Source organism: Sorex fumeus, unplaced genomic scaffold (genome assembly GCF_029834395.1).
Source record: "Sorex fumeus unplaced genomic scaffold, SorFum_2.1 ptg000122l, whole genome shotgun sequence".
NCBI lineage: Eukaryota > Metazoa > Chordata > Mammalia > Eulipotyphla > Soricidae > Sorex > Sorex fumeus.
Window position 1 is genome coordinate 19,864,519 of NW_026606179.1, and position 20,450 is coordinate 19,884,968.

At 59.8% G+C, this 20,450-nt stretch overlaps 2 protein-coding genes across 8 annotated transcripts in view; both read left to right on the top strand.

Annotated features, from left to right (window-relative positions):
• Positions 1 to 19,025, top strand: part of YIF1B (Yip1 interacting factor homolog B, membrane trafficking protein) — a 78,761-nt gene extending 59,736 nt beyond the window's left edge. The window contains exon 9 of the mRNA XM_056136808.1: positions 18,924 to 19,025. The gene's annotated coding sequence lies outside the window, so the exon portion shown is untranslated. The remainder of the gene's footprint in view (positions 1 to 18,923) is intronic.
• DPF1 (double PHD fingers 1) overlaps positions 1 to 19,025 on the top strand; it is a 60,696-nt gene extending 41,671 nt beyond the window's left edge. The window contains exons 1-12 of one of the 7 annotated variants that reach the window (XM_056136800.1): positions 6,716 to 6,874; positions 12,771 to 12,931; positions 13,031 to 13,138; positions 14,035 to 14,162; positions 14,526 to 14,615; positions 14,917 to 14,995; positions 15,182 to 15,313; positions 16,332 to 16,382; positions 16,593 to 16,712; positions 17,574 to 17,686; positions 17,802 to 17,913; positions 18,014 to 19,025. In XM_056136800.1, coding sequence (XP_055992775.1) covers positions 6,732 to 6,874; positions 12,771 to 12,931; positions 13,031 to 13,138; positions 14,035 to 14,162; positions 14,526 to 14,615; positions 14,917 to 14,995; positions 15,182 to 15,313; positions 16,332 to 16,382; positions 16,593 to 16,712; positions 17,574 to 17,686; positions 17,802 to 17,913; positions 18,014 to 18,084 — 1,308 coding nt within the window. In that variant the 5' untranslated portion in view covers positions 6,716 to 6,731 and the 3' untranslated portion in view covers positions 18,085 to 19,025. Of the gene's footprint in view, positions 1 to 6,715; positions 6,875 to 10,390; positions 10,869 to 12,748; positions 12,932 to 13,030; positions 13,139 to 14,034; positions 14,163 to 14,525; positions 14,616 to 14,916; positions 14,996 to 15,181; positions 15,314 to 16,331; positions 16,383 to 16,592; positions 16,713 to 17,573; positions 17,687 to 17,801; positions 17,914 to 18,013 lie in introns of those variants that run through there. The other 6 variants (XM_056136801.1, XM_056136804.1, XM_056136802.1 and 3 more) reach the window with 6 other exon arrangements.
• Positions 19,026 to 20,450: the final 1,425 nt, after the last annotated feature.

The window sequence follows — 20,450 nt, forward strand, 5'->3', positions numbered from 1 at the left end:
TCTGGGGATTGTTCCTGATGGTGCTGGGGTACCAGGGATGGAATCAGCCCTCCTGCGTGCAAAGCTGTGCCCGGGCCCGCTGACCTCTCTCCACATTGCAGGTCTCCCATTTCCAGGGAAAGTTTTCTTGGCCTTAGGACAACAGCCTCCTGTAGACAGGCCAGCCTCTGCTCTCACCTCTTTCCTCTGTCCTTCACCCCACCCCCACCTCCCGCTCTAGACCCACACCGAGGGCCCCTCGATCCAGAACCCACCTCCCACCACGATGCCATCTCGTGGATGGAATCCCAGGAACGCCTTATCTTGGGAGCCACACCTCGTCACTCCTGTCCTCTGCTCTGTTTTCTCTGGAGAACCTATTACGACCTGGTCCCAGTTGGTGGACGTGCTGTGAGCCCCTGGGTTCTACATCCACACCCACGGGCATGCATTCATAGGAATTTACTACATCCTGAAATGTTTCATTCGACTGTTTGCTTATGTCTCCCACCCCCACCTGCAGACTGCAGAGCTCCGCCTGGCCTTGAGCACGGCTGCATAACTTACCCCGGACAGCTCGGGCAGGATTATAGTGCTCCCTGTTGGCCACTTTCCTCCCCGGGCCTGGCAACCCACTCGTGCTGGGAGTGAGGCTTCAGCGCCCCCTCGTGGCTGAGGGAATACACCCCAGAATGCTGTCTCCGTAGGGGAGTCTGGAGCTGAGCTGGCTTAAAAGACTGATGACATCAAAGGTAGCTCCTACACACATGCACGCGCGCGCACACACACGCACGCACACACACGCATACATGCACACACACATGGCAGGGGGAGGGAGAGAGAGAAGAGGGCTGGAGAGGAGTAAAGCAGGCATTGGTGCTTGCTGCCAAGATGGATTTGATTCCCAGCCTACCATAAGGTCCCCTGAGCACCACTAGGAGTAGGAATAAGAGAAACCCCTGAGCATCTCCGGGTGTGGCCCCCAAACAAAACAACAACAAAAAAAAAAAGAAAGAAAAAGAAAAAGGTGGGGGAAAGAAGGAAGGCTGGAGAGATACACAGCAGATAGAGCTCTTGCCTTGCACCAGACTGACCCGGGTTTGATCCTTGGCATCCTCTATGGTTTACGAAGCACCACCAAGAGTAATTTCTGAGCACAGTTGAAGGTAATCCCTCACCATTGCTGGGTGTGGCCCAAAAAACAAAAAAAAAAGGGAAAGACATATGGAAGGAAGGACTGGAGAGAGAGTTTATCAGTCGGGGCATGTGACTGACCCGGGTTCGATCGCCAGCATCCCATATGATGGTGCCCTGAGCCCACCAGGAGTGATCCCTGAGAGCAGAGCCAGGAATAAGCCCTGAGTACTGCTGGTGAAGGCCCCAAAACAGCAACAATGAAACAAAGAAAGAAGAATGAAAGAAAGAGAAAGAAATGAAAAGAAGGAAGCAGGTACTAAAACTACCTATTTCTTTGATTAACACCAGTGGTTTTGTAATTAGAATGATAAGTATTAGAAATGAGCTGGCATTGATGAGATGATTGATATTCACAGTCAGCTAAACTGTCTTAGAAATTCTTCTCACCCTCATAATTAAATAGGAAAGGAGGCTTTTAGTGAAGGGCTTATATAGTTGATATAAGAGCAACCCAAAAAAATCAATTTTATTTCACCAATGCTGTAATAGCCAATTAAAATATCGTTCAAAAAATTGTGTGGTTCTTAATAGCAACAAACCTTGGTTTATCTACCAACTTAATTATAACACTTTGATGGGGGGGGAGCCTTTAAAGAGTTAAGAAGGGGCTAGGGGCTCAAGGGCTGAACACATGCTCTGTATGTGGGAGGTCTGATTGGTCCCTGGCATCACCTGAGCAGTGCCAGGAGCAAGCCCCAACTAGAGCCAGGAGTAGCCCCTGAGCACCACTGGGTGAGGTTCCCCTAATGAAATAAAATGTCAAAAAAAGAATTTTAATCCTGGAGTGATAATACAGCAGGAAGGGTGCTTGCCTTGCCCAGGTTTGATCTCTGGTACTACCAGGAATGATCCCTGAGCACAGAGCCAGGAGTCAGCCCTGAGCACAGCCAACTGTGGTCCTCAAACAAATATCAATGATAGTATCTTGGGATTGGGGGCTGGCTTAGCATTCAAACACAGACATGGTTGGGTGGCCCTGGTGAAGGTGGTCCCCATCTGCTCAGGACCCAAGTAGAAGCTCCACGTCCTCAGACTTCGCACTAGACTAGTGTCCTGGGGAGTGGCCCTGAGCCTCCACCACACATCAAAAAAGTCACATCCCCTTGTTGTGCCTTCGGAACTTATTTCTAGCAAATAAAATAAAACAATGATGCCCGTCACTAAATATAAAGAGTCATTTAAATAATGAGCGAATTTTCTTTCTTTTTGGGGTGTGTGGCCACACACAGGGGCTGCTCCTAGCTCTGTGCTCAAACATAACCCTAGTGGTGTTCAAGGGACCATGTTACATGGTGCGGGGGCTTCAAATCAGGGCTGATGGGATGTAAGGTAAATGCCTTAATCTCTGAGCTTCCCTCAGGAGCTAATCACAGTCTGGTTGGTCCAAGTGTGTGTGCCAGCGGGGCAGAGGTCCCAAGAGGATCTCCCCTAGCCTCACCTCTACAAGACTATCTTCAATGAACAGACTCATCCGTGTTTTTGGGTTTTGTGGGCACACTCAGCAGTGCTCAGAGACTTACTCCTGGCTCTGTGCTCAGGGTTTTCTCTCCTGGTGGTGCTTAGGGGACCAGATGTGATGGTATGGATAAATCCAGATGAGCTGCATGTAAGGCATGTGCACCCTCCACCCCCACCGCCGTCCTGCTGCTCAGCCTTTGCCCTGTAAGTCTGTCAACAGCATCAGTGGAGAGTAAAAAGAGGGGAGGGAAAGGGCAGGTTCTGGTGTCAGAATGGAGACAGCGGTCAGCACCTTCCTCTTGCCAAAGCAGCACAGGGGAGACATGATGGCTCAACTTCGAGGTGAGACCTGGGTTCAAACTCACTTCTGCTCCCCAGAGGGTTGTGGATCTGGGCAAGAAAGAGTATCTTCCCTGGGAGGCTGTATTGCCTTTTCTGTTCTTTGTTTTGTTTTGTTCTTGAGTGGGGCCACACCTGGAAAAAAATTTTTTTTATTTGGGTCACATTTGGTGATGCACAGGGGTTAGCCCTGGCTCTGCACTCAGGAATTACTCCTGGCAGTGCTCAGGGGACCATATGGGATGCTGGGAATTGAACCAGGGTCAGCCACGTGCAAGACAAATGCCCTACCCACTGTACTATCACTCGAGCCCCATACCTGGCTTTGTTCAGGGCTTACTCCTGGCTCTGCACAAAAAGATCACTCCTGGCAGGCTTTGGGGACCACATGGGGTGCCGGGAATAGAAAGCGAATTAGCCACATGCAAGGTAAACGCCCCTGCTCTGTACTATTGCTCTGACACCCTTACTGCCTCACCTAAAGTCAAGGGACATAGGGTTTCCTAGGGGTGCTTTGATGAATTGGGGAGGCAAATCCTGCCAAGAAGTTTGGGGCTCGGGACTTGGTCTAAGTGCTAGAGCTCATGCAAAGCACATGGGAGGCCTGATCACTGGCACTGTGTGACCCCTGAGAAGCAGGATGGTCCCCAAACAAAAAGCAAAAAGGCTCAGAGCCACTCCTGAGCACAGGAAGAAGTGGATGGAATTAGCCTGTGGTGACGGTTCGTTTGTTACTGCTGACGTAGAACTGTGCACACTGCTGCCTCCTCTGTGCCTCAGTGTCCTCTTTCAGGCAAGAGACAGCTGCGAGTCCCATCTGGACACCTCAGGGCAGCTTAGTGGGGGGAGGTTGTCTCCCCTGAACATTAGGGGTCAGTGGGGGCTGGAGGGGGCTAGCAGCCGTGCCACTTGGAGGCCAAGTTGGGCCCCGAGGAGTCTGAGGTAGGAGTTTTTGGGGCAGGGGCCAGCTGATGGTCCTAGTAGAGCTCTCAGCCTTGGTGGGGGATTGCTGTCCCCACCCAGAACCAGCTTAAAGTCTGCCCAGGACAATGTTGGAGTGGGGGGACAAAAACTGGGACCACAGTGCCCTCTGGTGGCCACATGGCTGGCTCCGTCATGCAGAGAAGTGGCCCCAGGGGGAATTTCCTGAGCCATGTTAGTCCCCCCCCCTCTCGGAGAGCCCGGCAAACTACCGAGAGTATTCGATATGCCAGACACAGTAACAACAAAGTCTCCAATGGAGACGTTACTGGGCCCGCTCGATCAAATCGACGATCAATGGGAGGGCCTTTACCTTTACCTTTATGTTAGTCCCCAAGCTGTGGGGTGACGAGAAGATCAGGTATCAGGGTCCCAAGAGTTCAGGACAGGGTTCAGATAGTAGGCAACAAATCATAGAAGGAAACATATATGTGTGTGTGTGTGTGTGTGTGTGTGTGTCTGGAGAAATCAGGGCTGAGCTCTCTAAAGGCTTCCCCTGAATGCACCACCCCAAACATAAGGCTTCGGGAGGAGCCCCATGGTCCCGTTCTCTCAGCCCTGAGCCCTCTGGCTGGGCCTTGCCCACCCAGTCCCTATCCCCCAGAACCGTGAGCTTAGGGAAGACCCATCAAATACCTCACTGCTGAGTCCCCAGTTTGTGCACATGGTATTGAGGACTGGAACATTCTAGAAACAAGTGGGTGCCTCACTGAAACTTTAGCACCAGATCCTCTGCAAGGAGAGTGCCTTTAGTACAGGTTCCCCCCCAAACCCCTTCAGGTTCTCTAAGTGTTGGTGCAGGGGTGGGGTAGCCAGTCCTCTCTCCAGCTGGTGTGTGCAGAGTCAGGGCACACAGAGGGCCAATCACAGAGCACAGTGACTGATTTATTTGTTTATTCACCCAGTCATGACCCACCATGGACTTGTTTTCAGGTCTGATTCCAGGCCCTGGAATCTTTTTAAAAAGTCTTTTGTTTGTTTGTTTTTGGGGTACACCCAGCTGTGCTTAGGGGTAACTCCTGGTTCTGTACTCAAGGATCATTCCCGACAGTGCTCAGAGAATCCTATGGGATGCAGGAGATCGAACCCAGGCTGACCGCTTGGAAGGCAAGTGCCCTACCTGCTGTCTGATTGTTCCATTCCCAGAGAGCTGGTATTTTTAAATCAAAAAAGAGACAAAAAGTCAGTAATTGGAATAGGTCTGTAACATGATGATAAACTATAATAAGTGTTCAAAGAGAAATAAAGCTCCCGGTCAGGCATGAAGCTCAGCAGGAGAGTATCTGCTTTACATATGTGAGACCCTGGGTTTGATCCCAGGTCTGAAAAAAAAGTCACAAAAATTAAAGGGCTTTTTTGTTTTTGTTTTGTTTTGTTTGGGGGTCACACCTACCTTTGATCAGGGGTTACTCTAGGCTCTGTGTTCAGAAATTACTCCTGGAAGTGCTCAGGGGACCATATGGGATGCTCTACCCACTATACTATGTCTATGACCCCGATTAACATGTTTTTTTATGCCAGAGACATAAGAAGGAGGAATGATATTTGAATGCAAGTTTTCTTTGAGAAGGTGACTTTCAATCACAAACCCGAAGAATATAAGAGACAGTGTCATGCAAGAAACAGCAGGTACAAAGTGCTTGTGTTGATGCAGGCCTAGAATGTTCCAGGAACAGGGTGGAGATGGGCATGGCTGTAGCCAGGTTAGCCAGGGATGGAAGGCAGGAGATGAAGTCAGAGACGGGTAGTGAGGACTTCGTGTTTCCCTGGGATGGTACCGAAATCCACCAGGCAAATTGGTGAGCGCCCAGGCCTTCCTGAGAGCCCATCTGGTTGGTGTGGAGAGAATAGACGCCAGGAGACATGGCAGCTGGGGAAAGACCAGGTTTGGGAGCTGAGAACGGGAGAGCAGGGCTGGTTCCAGGATCTATTTTGTGAATGAGGAGATAACAGGATTTGCCCAGGGGGTTGTCGAGTGCACAAGTGTAAAAGTAGAGGCCCGTCAAGGATGATTGATTGCGCTTAGAACAAAATCCATTTTGTTGATAATGGCCTACAAGGCCTTACGTGATCAGGTCCCTACCCTCTTGCCGGTACTCTCTCTGCCCCAGTGACACCAGCCTTCTTACTCATAGGCCAACATACTTCGCCCCCTCCTCCCACAGGCCCTCCTCAAATGGCTCCTCCACACAGAAGCAGTCCCTTTCCGTAAAACACTTAATACTCTCTCAGATGGCTGTTTGTTTTCCTGTTTATTATCTGTCTTTTCCGGCTGGAAGGTCAGCCTCTTGAGGGAAGCGTCTTTGCTGGGTCTTGGCTATATCTTCCCAGGGTTTGCAAGAGTGCCTGGCACCCACCACAAAGGCTTCATCACTTGCCCTGCTCACTGGTATGCAAAAAAACCACCCAGGCAAGAGACAAGGAGAAACGACGGGGCCTGGAGCCATCACCTATTTTGGGGAGACATACCCCCGAATGCCAGGGACCACCCACGCCCACGCCTGCCTGCAGGACGGAGACGTGGAGTGGGAAGTGGAACACCCGCCTGGGAGGAGAGAAGGATGCTCGGGGCGAGCCCCGCCCCGCCCCGTATCCCTAGCAGCCAATGAGCGCGCGGTCCTCCCGACGCCCCCTGGGACGTGTAGTCCCGACCCGGGCGCCCTCGGGCGCCGCCGCGCGCCCCTAGACTCCACGTCCCGTCGTGCGCCGGGAGGCGCGGGGATTGGCCGGGCCCCGCCCCCGGCCCGCCCCGCTCGGCTCGCGCCGCAGCCCCAAGAATGAATGAAATCGTAGCGCGCTGGGCGGCAGAGCGGGCGGCGCAGGCCGGGCTGGGCCCGCGCGCAGCGGCAGCGGCGCCCCGGGCCGGAGACGGCCCAGCCGAGCGGGCCATGGCCACCGCCATTCAGAACCCGCTCAAGTCGTGAGTGTCCCCGCCGTCCACGTCCCTTAGTCCCGGCAGCCCCTCCACCCCCCGCCAGCCCTTCCCCCCGCACGCTGGGGAGGGGGACGCAGCTGCGAGGATGGTAGTTGAATGGGGCCCCCCGGCGCGCCCCCGCATCACTGGGGGAGGGCGGCCACCGCCTGTCCTCCCCTGGGATTGGGGGCGGGAGCCCCTTCAGGGTCGCGGGGGCGCCTCTTCTTTGTCGCTGTCAGTGAAGGAATGTGGCGCGGGCTGGTGGGGGGGTGGCGGAGGCCGTTTCCCCACCCAGAAGTGGGGGTAGGGGCTTCCCTCTCCTCCTCCATCTCTCCTCCGCGTCTGGGGGGCGGCGGGCGGCGGGCTGGGGACCGGGAATGCCGACGACCAGACTCGGGGCTCGGGGTGTCCACCACCCTCCCTGTCTTCGTCGAAGCACCTTCCCTCCATCTCCCCTCTTTCTCTCGGGGGACCTCGGCCGCAGGGTGGGAGCCGAGAGGCCGAGGGTCCCGCCTCGGTCCCCGCTGCTTCTGACTTGCTCTCCCGGGGTCTCGAGGACCTAGACGCCGCGCGCGGCTGGGAACTTGATCTCTCCCGCTCCCGGCGAGTGTCCCAGCCCCGGGGGGCCCGTGGGCCCCGGGGCCCGGGGAGGGGTGTGCTGCCGCCACCCTCCGTCTCCGGGGAGCCGCTTCCTCCCCTCGTGCCGCCGTCCCTCCCCGGTGCCTGCGCTGCCTTCGGGGGCCCGGAGGCTGGGAGCCGGTCCGCTCCCTCCCAGCGCTCGGCGTGCTCCGCCCCTCTCCCGGCACTCGCCGTCGCTCTCCGTCCCTCTTCGGCAAGGGAGCGCCGGACTCCCGGGTCCCCGCGCCCCCAACCCGCTTTCCCCCGCGGTGACAGCGGGCGCCGAGTGACAGTCGCGCGGCCGCCCTCCCCCCCACCCCCGCCCGTTCCCCGCCCCCCGCCGGCCCCGGGGAGGAGGCGGGGGCCGAGCGCCCGCGGCGCCGCACAAAGGGGCCGGGGCGACCTCCCCACCCTTCCGCCCAGCCCCGCAGCTCGCGGCCTTGACCTTGAGCTACGGGGGCTGGGGCTGGGGCTGGGGCCGGGAGTGGGACCCGCAGCCCCGGGGTGGTGCGACGGCTGGACGCGAGGCCCTCGATCGCTTCTGGCTTTGGAGGGGGACGTTGTGGGGGAGGAGACCCGGGGCTTCGCTGCAGCCGCCTACATGTGTGTGGCCTGGCGGTGTGCAGAAAGGGGGCTTGGAGGTTGTGCCCCGGCTGCGGGGGTGCGCGCTGCTGCCACGACCCCTCACTCCTTCTCCAAGTGACACACTGTGTCGTTGAGGAGAGACACTCACGGGGAAGCCTGCCTAGCTTCGTGGCTCTGGCCCATGTGTATGGCACTGGGGAAGGAGTGCCAGCACTTCTCTTCACTGTCACCTTTTTTGAGGGGCTCCGGGGGTGAGGGGGGCCTCTTTTCTGAAGGAATTTAGAGAAAGAATGGCACCTGGAGCGAGGGGGAGACCCTCAGGGGTTCTGGAAACGCATACAAACCCTAAATCCTCCTTCCCTGGGCCTCAGTTTTCCCACCTGTGAATTGGGAAGTCCAACCATCCCATGATCCTGGGGCTGTAGTAGTGTGTGCTCAGTACTTAGCACCTGCCTGACCCTGAATGACCAGTGGCCTCAGTAAAGGTTCTGTTGTGGATATTCAGAGTCCAGTAGGAGAATAGAACGGGGAGTTCAGGGGATAGGGGTCTTGAAGGTGATTTGGGGTAAGAAAATGGAGAGATGGGGCCGAAGTGATGCAGGCAGTGTGCTTGTCTTGCACACAGCTGACCTGGGTTCGATCCTTGGGACTCCATATGGTCCCTGAGCACTGCCAGGAGTGATTCCTGAGAGTAACCCCTGAACATTGCAGGTGTGGCCCATTTTGGAAAAAAAAAAAAAGGAAGGCTGGAGCAGTGGGTAGGGCGTTTGTACACCGCCGACCTGGGTTTGATTCCCAGCATCTCATATGGTTTCCTGAGCACCGCCAGGAATAATTCCTGAGTGCAAATCCAGGAGTAACCACTGTGCATTGCTGGGTGTGACCCAAAAAAGAAAAAAAAAAGAGTGGGGTGGGGGAGGGAGAGAGAGAGAGAGAGAGAGAGAGAGAGAGAGAGAGAGAGAGAGAGAGAGAGCCCTTTTCAAGTTCCAGCTTGGATCTGAGTCGAATCCTGTGCCTGTGGGCTGTGGGGGGCAGGCCTTAGCAGCATGGGAGAGCAGCTACACGCAGGCTTCAGACTGATCCTTTGGCGAGAGTTCTGGGGTGCTAGAGGCCGAAGGTATGGGCAGCAATGGAAGGAGGAAGACAGAGGGCATGTTTGGGGATCTGTGGGAGGTGAGAGAGGAGGGTGGCAAGGCCGCCCTCTGAGTGAGCTAATGCTTCTGGGGGGCAGGGCTCCCTGCAGAGGAGGGCTGAGGAGGCCAGCGAGTGCAGGGAGCTAGTGTCCCTGATGTAGCTTTCTTATCCCTGATTCTGGGCCAGAGGTGAGGCAGAGATGCCTGCCGCCCCACACCCCCCCAGTTCCTGGAGATTGCAGAAAGGGCTAACAGTAGAGAGGAGCGTGTGTGCGCGTGTGCCTCTGTGTGTGTGTGTGTGTGTGTGTGTGTGTGTGCCTTGAAGGGGTCTCCATCAGCAAGCGGGAGTTGAAGGCCTGTCTGCCTCACCTGTCCACCCCAGTGCCTCCTGGGGCACTAGGACCGTCTTCCTGGGTAGTTTCCATGCATTTTCAAACCCGAACAAACTTCATATAAAGGCGGGGGTGGGATGGGCACTCCCCTGTGTATGGTGAACTTTGGCCAGTGCGTGTGGCTCAATGAGCTAGTTCACTCTCTGAGGGTCTCTCGGGGGTAGAGTCAGTGGAGAAAGGAGTGGTAGGGTGCGTTTGGGGATCCACCTGCTTCAGGGAATGAATACTTCCCTCGGTCCCATCTTTCACTTACCATAGAAGAGAAGTTATTGTAGAAGGTGTGTAACATCTCTTTCCTTTGCCCCAGAGTCCTCGAGTGGGAAGTAGGGGTCGTCATGGTGAATCCAGAAGGGTCGCTGTAAGGATTGTCTGAGTTAATCCCCGTAAAGCATTTAACCCGCAGCTCTTGGAGGGGACTAGTATCTTATTGAGCAAACCTCCGTCTGCCCCCTCATCTCTCAAGGGTCAGCGGTCATCTTTCACATCTGAGTACAGATCAGAGCCTTTCTGTGGAAGGAGCGCCTCTTGGGACCCTTGGCCCATATTTACTCCCTCACTCCTCACCCGTCCTCTTACCGACAAGATAAGTCCTGTGCCCGAGGTCCCACGACCACCAAGGGGCGCAGCGGGATTTGAACCCGGGGAGTGTGGTTACAGCTTCCAGCTAGAGCAGCGGCCTACCGGGTCAGGGGGTGAGCAAGAAAGTGGGGGTGGGGGTCACTGTGAGGGGGAGACCGGGACAGGAGGGGGGGGCTGGGTTAGGCGGGAAAGAGGGGGGAAAAGGAGAAAGGGGCGTTTTCGAGTCACGCGTGGCGCCAGCATGTCAGTGGGACATTTGCGTGGTCATTTGTAGGGAGTCCCCACGGCTCGCGGCATCGAAATGCGCGTGTGTGCGTGTAAATGTATGTGAGTCGGCTGGAGGGCGTGGGAGCGGGAGTGTGCGTGAGTCAGTGTGGGAGGTGCGAGTTTCCCTGTGAATGTGTGTAACCCGCCATGTGCGGGCGTGCGCGTGTGCGCCCGGGGACGGGGCGGTGTGGGAGCGGCCGTGCGTGCCCGCGGCGCCCCGGCCCGGGACTACAGCTCCCGGCGTGCCCCGCGCGGGCCCGCCCCGCCGCCGTGATTGGCTGCGGCGCCCGAGCTCCCGCCCCCCGGGAATGAATGGATGGGCGGCCTCAGCGCCCGCCCGAGCGCTGGGAGGACCGACCCGGCGGGGACCTGCTGGGGGCAGGACCCGGGGAGCAAGATGGCCACGGTCATCCCCGGCCCCCTGAGGTGCTGCGGGCTGGCGGGAGGCGGGGGAGGACGCGCGGGCGGGGCTGCGCGGGCTGGTGTGCGCGCGCTCGCGTGCCTGTGCGTGTGCATGTGCGTGTGTGTGTGCGTGCATGTGTGCATGTGTGTGTGTGTGTGTGTGTGTGTGTGTGTGTGTGTGTGTGTGTGGCGGCTGGGGGTGGGGCCGATGGGGTGCCTCGGGGCTGTCACCGCGCGAGGGGCAGCGAGTGTGTGTGCATGTGGGTTCGGGCAAGAATGGGGTCCGACGCGCGGCTCCTGCAGGAGCCGAGGGTGTGGGGGAACTTCGGGTCCTCCTAGGGGAAGGGCTCCCCGCGCCCCAGGGCTAGGCGGGGAGTGGGGTGGCCTGGGGAGCGGGGCCCTGGGAAACTCGGGAGGAGCTCGCACACCTTTGTCTGGGGGTGTGGAGCCTGTCACTTGTTTGTGTTCAGGGCTTCTCTCTCGGTTCTGTGTGTGTGGTTGTGGGATCATTTCTTTTATTCTACACCAGGGAGCTTTGGCTATTTGGGTCTTTTGAGAGTGCGTCCACAGCATTTGAAACTGAAACGGCAGCGGTCGTGTTGTGTGTCTGTGGGTGTGTAAGTTTTTGTGAATATGAGCGGACCTGCCTGTTTCTGGCGTGTGTGTCTATCTTTGTGTATTTGAATACTCAGAATATGGATATCGGTGGCCTGTGATGTTGGTTCCATGTTGTGTGTCTGTAACTGTTTTCTCTGTGAATCTGATTTCACTGTAGAGTGTGAAGTGTGTGTGAGTGCTTTATTTGTTTTGTATCTTTGAATTCGTGTAGATGCATATTTGGGTAGTTTGTTTCTATAGTTGTGTGTGTGTGTGAGGGGTATGAGCTGTCGGCATGTTGTTTGTGTGGGGGACTGTTTATGTTGTGTGTCTTTGGATGTGTGCGACTGTCTGTGGGCTCTGCATGTTTCTACCCTGTGACTTGGGTTATTTGTTTTTCAGTAGATAAATTTGAGGGTGCCTTTAGGTGAATTTGTCTGTTTCTTCTTTGTGAGTCTTGGGCTGTCTCTCTTTGTGTGCAAACCCAGTGTAACTGTATTAGAGTTGTGTGTTTGCATTTGTGCCATCTGGACAGGGCCTTACACACTTTTGTCTATATTGTGTGTCCCTGCTCACTGGGTCAAGGTGGGCACAAGTCCCTGGCAGGGGGCTCCTGGGTACTGGAGATGGGGGGGTGGGAGAGGTGAAGCTGGAGGGGAGCAGTGAGGCTGGAGGGGGAGAGGGAGGTGAAACTGGTAGAGGTGAGGCTGGAAGGGGAGAGGGGGAGGTGAGGCTGGAGGAGAGAGGTGAGAATTGTGGGGGAGTTGAGGCTGGAAGAGGAGGTGAGGTTGGAGGGGAGGGAGGAGGTGAAGCTGGAGGGGAAGGTAAGGCTAGAGGGAGAGGTGAGACTGGAGGGGGTGGGGAGGCCGGTAGGGGAGGTGAGACTGGAGCAGGAGGTGAGACCAGTGGGGAGGTGAGGCCAGAAGGGAGAGGGGGAGGTGAGTCTAGTGTGGGAGGTGAGTCCTGTGGGGAGGTGGGACTGGAAGGGGTGGGGAGCCATGTGGAGGGGGTGAGTGCAGTGTGGAGGTGGGACTGGGGGGGGTGGGGATCCAAGGGGGGGGTGAGTCCAGTGTGGAGGTGAGACTGGAGGGGATGGGGAGGCCGGTGAGGGAGGTGAGACTGGAGGTGGGAGTGAGACATGAGCAGGAGGTGAGGCCGGAAGGGAGAGGGGGAGGTGAGTCCAGTGGGCAGGCGAGACTGGAGGGGGTGGGGAGGCAGGTGGAGGGGGGTGAGTCCATTGCGGAGGTGAGACTGGAGGGGAGGTGAGGGGAGGTGAGGTCGGTGGTGGGTGAGGCCCAGGGCCCGCTCCCCTGAAGCCGTGCCCCGCAGCCTAGGCGAGGACTTCTACCGCGAGGCCATCGAGCACTGCCGCAGCTACAACGCGCGCCTGTGTGCCGAGCGCAGCCTGCGCCTGCCGTTCCTCGACTCGCAGACTGGGGTGGCCCAGAACAACTGCTACATCTGGATGGAGAAGACCCACCGCGGCCCGGGTACCCGCCGGGGGTCAGGCGGGCAGGTGGGAGGTGGGGGCGGGCGAGGGGGGCGGCGGCGTGTCCTGACAGCGGGGGGCTCCCTCCGCCCCCCCCCAGGTCTGGCCCCGGGACAGATCTACACGTATCCCGCCCGCTGCTGGAGGAAGAAACGGAGACTCAACATCCTGGAGGACCCCCGGCTCCGGCCCTGCGAGTACAAGATCGGTGGGCGGAGCTGCGGGCTTTGGGGGGCGTGGGGGAGGGCGGGGCTCGGGCTGTCCCCCACCCCCGCACCCCGCAGCTGGGCATGCCTGTCTGAGGTCATTTCTCCCTGCACCAGCTAGTGACTGACTCCTGGCTCCTGGGTGTCGGCTCTGGGGGACTGGGGGGCCCAGTCGTGTGTGCCCGATGGGGCAGCGAGAGCGTGTCCTGAGTGTGAGTGTGACTTTCCCCGTGGTTCTTTGGCTCAGTGTGTGTCTGTCCCCGAGTATCCTGGGTCTGGGTGTACCAGGGTGCCCCGCGGTCTCCTTTGGTGTGCCCGCCTGCTGTGGGGTGCTGGGGTGTCTCCCGTGGTGTGTGGTGGATTCCCTGCGTCTGGCCTTGTGACTCCCTGATCATGCCCCAGCTGGGGCCCAGTGTGTTCCCTGGGTCACCCTGACTGTCCCTCTGGGGCGTCTGACAGCCTCAGAGGGACGGTCTGGGTCTGTCCCTGAGGGGACGCCCAAGTGTTGGAGGGGTGCCTGTGCAGGGGTATGAGTGGTGTTATCTTGCTCAGTGGCCCATCTCCGAGAGTCCCCAGGTGTGTGGCCGTGTGTGCCAGTGTCCCTGAGCTGAGCTGAGGTTGCCCATGCGTGTCAGGGCGGACCCCACGCAGTGTCTGCTGTCCCTTGCACACCTGGCCCTGTTGTGAAGCTGGGGCGCCGGCCATGACCACCCTGGCGCCTCTGTGTGTGTGTGTGTGTGTGTGTGTGTGCGCGTGTGTGTGTGTTGTGAGACATGTGTCTGTTTCAGGGTGGGGAGGCCTCTCCCGTCCCCCCCCCAACTCCCATACCTGGGTCACCGCTCAGGCTCAGGGAAGGTGGAGCCTGCTGGGATTAGACCCCACCTTGGCCTCTCCCCAGACTGTGAGGCACCCCTGAAGAAGGAGGGGGGCCTTCCCGAGGGGCCAGTCCTCGAGGCTCTCCTGTGCGCTGAGACTGGGGAGAAGAAGATGGAGATGAAGGAGGAGGAGGCCATCATGGACAGCCAGGTAGGAGCACCCCGGGGCGCCCTGCCCCGCATCCCCGCCCCCCAGGCTCCACACCCCACGCCCTGTCTCTTTGGACCGCTCCTGACTTATCCTGCCCCCCCCACCCCCTGATCTCCCCCTTAGCTGAACAGTGCCCCCCACTTCCTTTTTAGTTTTTTTGGCTCTTTTTGGGTCGTACCCAGTGATGCTCAGGGGTTACTCCTGGCGGTGCCTGGGGGACCCTATGGGATGCCCCGGTTGGCTGGGATGTGCAAGGCAGGTGCTCAGTCCTGCTGTGCTATTGCCCTGGCCCCTGCCCTCCACTTTCTTGACCCACCTCTCCCCTCCCGCCCCTTCCTCTCCTCCCTCCCTTCCGGTGCCCAGAAGCAGCAGCTACTGGAGTTCCCGCATGATCTCGAGGTGGAAGACCTGGAGGACGACATTCCCAGGAGGAAGAACAGGGCCAAGGGAAAGGTGACGGGCCACTCCAGAACAGGCCCCTGTCACCCCCACCTGCCCACAGCTCAGACCACACCTACTCCCCGGTGTGGCCTGAAGGGCGGAGAGGAGACTTTGTGCCCATTTTACAGAGGGGGGCACTGAGGATTGGAGCGAGCGCTGAGGGTGTTTGCCAGACAGGCTGCGGGTGGCTTAGGGCTGTGGTGCCCAGGAGGGAGAAAGGGTCCAGCTACACCCTGGTTCTTAGGCCCACTGGTGGACAACCCTGGTTGTATCCACTCCCTTCCCTGGGCCCCTCACCACTGGCTCCCCGCAGGCATATGGCATCGGGGGTCTCCGGAAACGCCAGGACACCGCTTCCCTGGAGGACCGAGACAAGCCGTATGTCTGTGATAGTGAGTCCTGAAGAGGGGGAGAGAGTGGGGCCCCGAGCGCTTGCCCCTTCTGCTCCCCCTCCTGGTCTGGACCCTGGGGCGGGGTGGGGGGCTCAGGCCTCTGGCAGCTGTGTGTGGGGGCCTGGGGGGCTCCTGAAGGCCAGGGCGGGGCGGGCGGGCTGACGGCCCCCTGCTGCCCCCCCGCAGTCTGTGGGAAGCGGTATAAGAACCGGCCGGGGCTCAGCTACCACTACACCCACACCCACCTGGCCGAGGAGGAGGGCGAGGAGAACGCCGAGCGCCACGCCCTGCCCTTCCACCGGAAGAACAACCACAAACGTGAGCGGCTGCCCAGGGGGGTGGGGGGGCCCTGAAGTGGGCTGGAGGGGAGCTGTGGAGCGGAGCGGGGAGGTGGGGGCACACGAGACATTTCTGGAAAGGCTCCAGCTCAGCGGCCCCTCCCCCCACCGACCATGGGGATGCTGGTTCCGGGGTTGCCATGGCAACCCACCATCTCTCCCTCGCTCCCGGCCGGGCGTAATATTTCTGGGTCTGATTTATTGTTTCAATTAGAGCTTGGGGAGGGGGGTGGGAGCTGGCTCCCTCCCTCCCTGCCCCTCTTTTGCCCTTCTCGAAAGAGCTCGGGCCAGGGGGCAGGGGCAGGGGCCTAGGAGCCTTTGGCGCCGCCTCTCACCCATCCGGTGCCAACCTTGACAGCTGAGAAGGGGGGGAGGACTGGGGAGGATCTGTTGGGGTGTGTGTGGAGGGAATTTTCCCCTCATCTCTGAGGGGGGGGGCAGCTTTTTCTGCCTCCCCCGACCAAAAACCCAGGCACCTCTGTGGGAATCTTTCCTTGGGATGTGGTTCTTGCAGCAGATGGCCTTGGTGCCCCGACTCTGAGGGGCCAGGCTGGCACAGGGGCCCATGATCAGCCGCAGGGCTCTGTGTGTGTGTGTGTGTGTGTGTGTGTGTGTGTGCGTGCGCGCGCTGGATTTGCCACGTTGTTTGTTTTTTAATAAAGAGGAGAGGTCAGAGGGCTGGAGCAATAGTCCGGTGGGTAGGGCGCTTGCTTTGCATGTGGCTGACCCAGGTTCGATCCCTGGCACCACATATGGTCCCCCAAGCCTGCCAGGATTGATCCCTGATCTCCACTGGGTGTGGCCCAAAGCCAAAATAAAACAAAAAAGGAGGATCTTGGTCAGTTCTCAAAGATTGGGGGGTCGTGATAAGAATGACTCGACCCCCATTCTCTTTTACTGGCACAGCTGGGGGGGGCTGCCCTCTCTCCCCACTTCCCTGTCTGGACCAAGGGCTGTGGCCTCTGGTGAGAGCCCCCCTCTCTGACCTCCACCCCCAGAATTTTATAAGGAACTGGCCTGGGTCCCTGAGGCGCAGAGAAAACACACAGGTAGGGAACACCTCCCTCCGCCTGCATTGCTGCCTCCCCTGCCTGGGGGGCCCTGTAAGTCCCCCATCCCTGCCCTATGACCTGCCCTATGGGTCCCCGCTGATCCTCTCTCACCCCTACCAGGGGGCTTTTATCACCCTCTCATGTCTCACACTATCTGAGGGGGTCCCTGTGGCCCCCCATCCTTCACCCCTGCCTGCTATCTTTCAGCCAAGAAGGCCCCTGATGGCACTGTCATCCCCAATGGCTACTGTGACTTCTGCCTGGGGGGCTCAAAGAAGACGGGGTGTCCCGAGGACCTCATCTCCTGTGCTGACTGTGGGCGATCAGGTGACACTCCCCACGAGGGTTTTGGGGGTGCAATGGATTCCCGGAGTCTGGATCTGGAGGATGGAGGCAGATAGTCCTTTTGAGGGCTGGGGGGACCCAGAGCACACCAAGGACCCAGGATCACTGCGGGGAACGGAGGGGTTTGGAGAGGGGGTTCAGGTGCTCCTGGCTCTGTGGAGCAGGAGCAGAGCTGCTGGGCGGTGGTGGGGCGGCTGTGCTGAGCTCTGGGGTGGCGGTGCCACGGCCCTGGCTCTGCGGGTAACGGCGCCGCCACAGAGGTGTGTGGTTAACAGAACATGGTTTCCCGGGTGGATTGTGGGCAGGCGACTGTGGTTGCTCGCTGCAGTGGGGAAGGGATTGTGGTTGTCATGGTGTTCTGGGAGTGAGATGTGGTTGGCATGGCGACCGGGCGCGTGGCGCTGGCTCTGGGAGTGGCCGCGGGTGTGTCTGGCTGAGCTGGGCTGACCGCGCGCCCCATCTTGTGAGGGACTGTGGGGTGCTGGGCGCCCTCTGTCATGAGCGTGGGTTGCTGGGAACCAGGGTATAGGACCAGCAGGGGCAGGAGGGGGCCGGGAGAAGGCCCCTTGTGGGGGACAGTGTGTGGCTGTCCTGGTATCCGGGACAGGGGGGTGAGACCCGCCCAGCTGGCACCCTGGGGGCACGGGCACCAGAAACGGGGTGGGGGGCTGGGGCTGGGGTAGGTAAGCGTCCTAGCAGGGTGGCCCTGGTGAGTCACTGTCTGGGGAGGGCTTCGGGGGGCACTCACGTCGTTCTCCGAGGTCACCAGGCAGGGGGGTGGGGCATGCGAGCTGAGGACTCGGCCCAGGTGACCCCCTAACCGCCCCCCCGCCCCCCCCCCAGGACACCCGTCATGTTTACAGTTCACGGTGAACATGACAGCGGCTGTGCGCACCTATCGCTGGCAGTGCATCGAGTGTAAATCCTGCAGCCTCTGCGGCACCTCGGAGAACGACGTGAGTGCCCCCCGAAGCCCTCCCCAGACAGTGACTCACCAGGGCCACCCTGCTAGGACGCTTACCTACCCCAGCCCCAGCCCCCCACCCCGGTTTCTGGTGCCCGTGCCCCCAGGGTGCCAGCTGGGCGGGTCTCACCCCCCAGGACCAGCTGCTGTTCTGTGACGACTGTGATCGGGGTTACCACATGTACTGCCTGAGCCCCCCCATGGCGGAGCCCCCAGAAGGTGAGAGAAAGGGGGGCGGGTGTTGTCTTCTTGTCGGGGAGGGGCGGACGCCCCCCTGCTCTGGGCCTCACTCCCCACCTCTGCCTTTGTCCCTGCCCAGGGAGCTGGAGCTGCCATCTCTGTCTCCGGCACCTGAAGGAGAAGGCCTCTGCCTACATCACCCTCACCTAGGCCTGCTGCACCTGGGGGCTGCCCCCACCTTGGAGCGCCCCCCTCCACTGCTCCTGCAGGAAGGGGAGGCTGGGAGGCGGGACCATCCCCTCCCCAGCAAGTGGAATGTTTGCCCCTGGGGCTGTGCCCTGCAGGGACCCCCCCTGCTCCTTTCCAGCTCTTGGCAAACGGGCACCAGGCGCTTCTGCTCCCCTCAAAGCCATACCCCGCCTTTGGGCGGGCACGAGGGGTGGTGGATACCGGCCGGGGGCATGGACACAGCCTTTTTCTAAAGAAAAAGTCAAAAAGTTAAAAAAAAAAAAAGAAATTAATATATACAAAGAGTCCTCTAAGGGCCGACGGGGTGGCCGGGCCACTCCTCCAGGCACTGGTTTCTGCCAGCTTCCCGCCTGGCAAGGTCCCGGCCCCCAGTTCCTGGAGTCAGCGCTGGCCCATGGCCCACCCAAGGTGGGCAACACCCCGTGGTGCCAGGGTCGGTGGGCACCGTGCCAGCCCCTGCCCTCGGGCGCGCACTGTGGATTCTGCATGAAGTGAACCATGGTTCTGAACTCTGCCCCACACCCCAGCACCCCACCCCGCACCTGCGCAGGGTGGGCCCTGCCCAGCACCCGCTGGGATGAGAAGCACAGACTGCGGTCCCCTCCCTTCCCCCTCCCCCCCTCCCTGCACCCGGCTAGGCCGGGTTGCCCCTGCCTCCCTCGCTGGCCATTTTGGGGGGAGCGAGGGGGTGTGGTTGTTTCTCGTGGTTGTGTGTGTTTGTTGTTCGGGTTTAAACAAAAAAAAAAAAGGGAAATTGAGACTGCAAGTGGGGGAGGTGGTGGGCGTGGGGGCGGCCGTCCCCCCGCCCGGCGAACCCCCCCTGTCAGCGTCTCCTTTATTGCCTGCCTCTGCTGTGAATTCACTTGTTCTGTGTATTAAACTGGGCCAGGCCCCTCTGCCTACCTCTGTGCTCCCGGCTGCCGCGGGGCGTCACCCAGGAAGGGAAGGGGGGGGCCTCTTCGGGGGCAGAAGCAAGCCAGGCTAACAGCTGGAGCTGGCCCCGACCCCCCCCCCCCAGCGCACCCCTCCTCTCCGTGGCTTTGTCCCAGTGCTCCCCGCCTCGCCTCGCGGGAAGGAGGGGGATGGGCGAGGGGCGCCCGCCCCGCCAGCTGTGGTTGCCTTGGCAACGGCTGCTGCAGCTGCGGCGGGAAGCCGAGGGAGGGGGCGGGCGTCGGGAGGGGGGGGCAGGGGCGGCCAGGGGCACCTCCCCCGCCGGGGTGTCACCTGGGGCGGGAAGGGGTTGGCCGGAGAAGGACCCCCCCGACTTGGGCATCTTGGGGGGGGGGCCCCGGCAGTGGGGTGAGCGGGAGGGAACCAGGACACAGCTTGGGCGAGCCCCAGATCCGCCGCTCCCATCCCCCCAAGAACCAGCGACAGCAGAGTGGGGGAGGAGTCCTCAGACTGAGCTGGAGACCCCCCCTCGCCAGGACTTGTGGGGGGCGCGGGGAGCGCCTGATGGGGGGTATCTTAATAATGGGAAAGAGGGGCGGGCGCCGGCCTTGCACCGCAGCTCCATCCTGGGTACCCTGCACAGTGCCCGGAGTGACCCCCCCCACCCCGGAGTGCAGAGCCAGGAGCGTCCCCTAAGCACTGCCGGGTGTGACCCAAAAATGAAGAAAAAATGTAGCGGCTTTGCAGGGAGAGGAGGTGTGGTGAGGGGGAGGCACCGAGGCACCCACAGAGGGGAAAGCGTGGTGGTGGTGGGGGGGGCAGGCCGTTAGGATCCAGGGACAGGCCAGAGATAAGACTTATGGGAACTCATCTGTGGGAGTGACTGAGAAGTCTGGAGAGGGGCTGGGGGGGGGGGGGCTGCGGGGTGAGGAGCCGAAACTGGGGCGCGGTGGGGGAGGGCGGGGTGCTGGGATGCGAGAACAGCTTGTTCCAAGGTTTCCCGGTGGGGGAAGGGCAGCAGGACTGGGGCAGGGCCTCACTGAGGGCCTGGCAGCGTCTGGAACACTAGAATTTTTTAGGCGACTTGAAAATGGCCAGCTCAGAGAGGCAGTTCAGCTCTAGGCAAAGGGTCCTTCCCTGAGGATTTTCTTGCCAGGAGTGGGGGTGGGGGGGCGGTGAGGTCGCAGATGGCAGACTCTGACAGTAAGTGAGCCGGCAGAGGGCCCTGGGTGTGTGTTTGGGGGGCACATCCCCACTTCCCACAGGACACAGGGTAGTGGCGTTTCCAGGAGTTCCACACTCAGAAAGTCATTCTGAACCTGAGCCCCTAGTGCGCACACACATACACAGGTCAGTGAATAACCTGGTCCCCCAGTTGAGCTCATGGGGTGACCCGGCCCATGTTGGGCTCTTGCAGAGAAAGCAAGGGCTGTGCT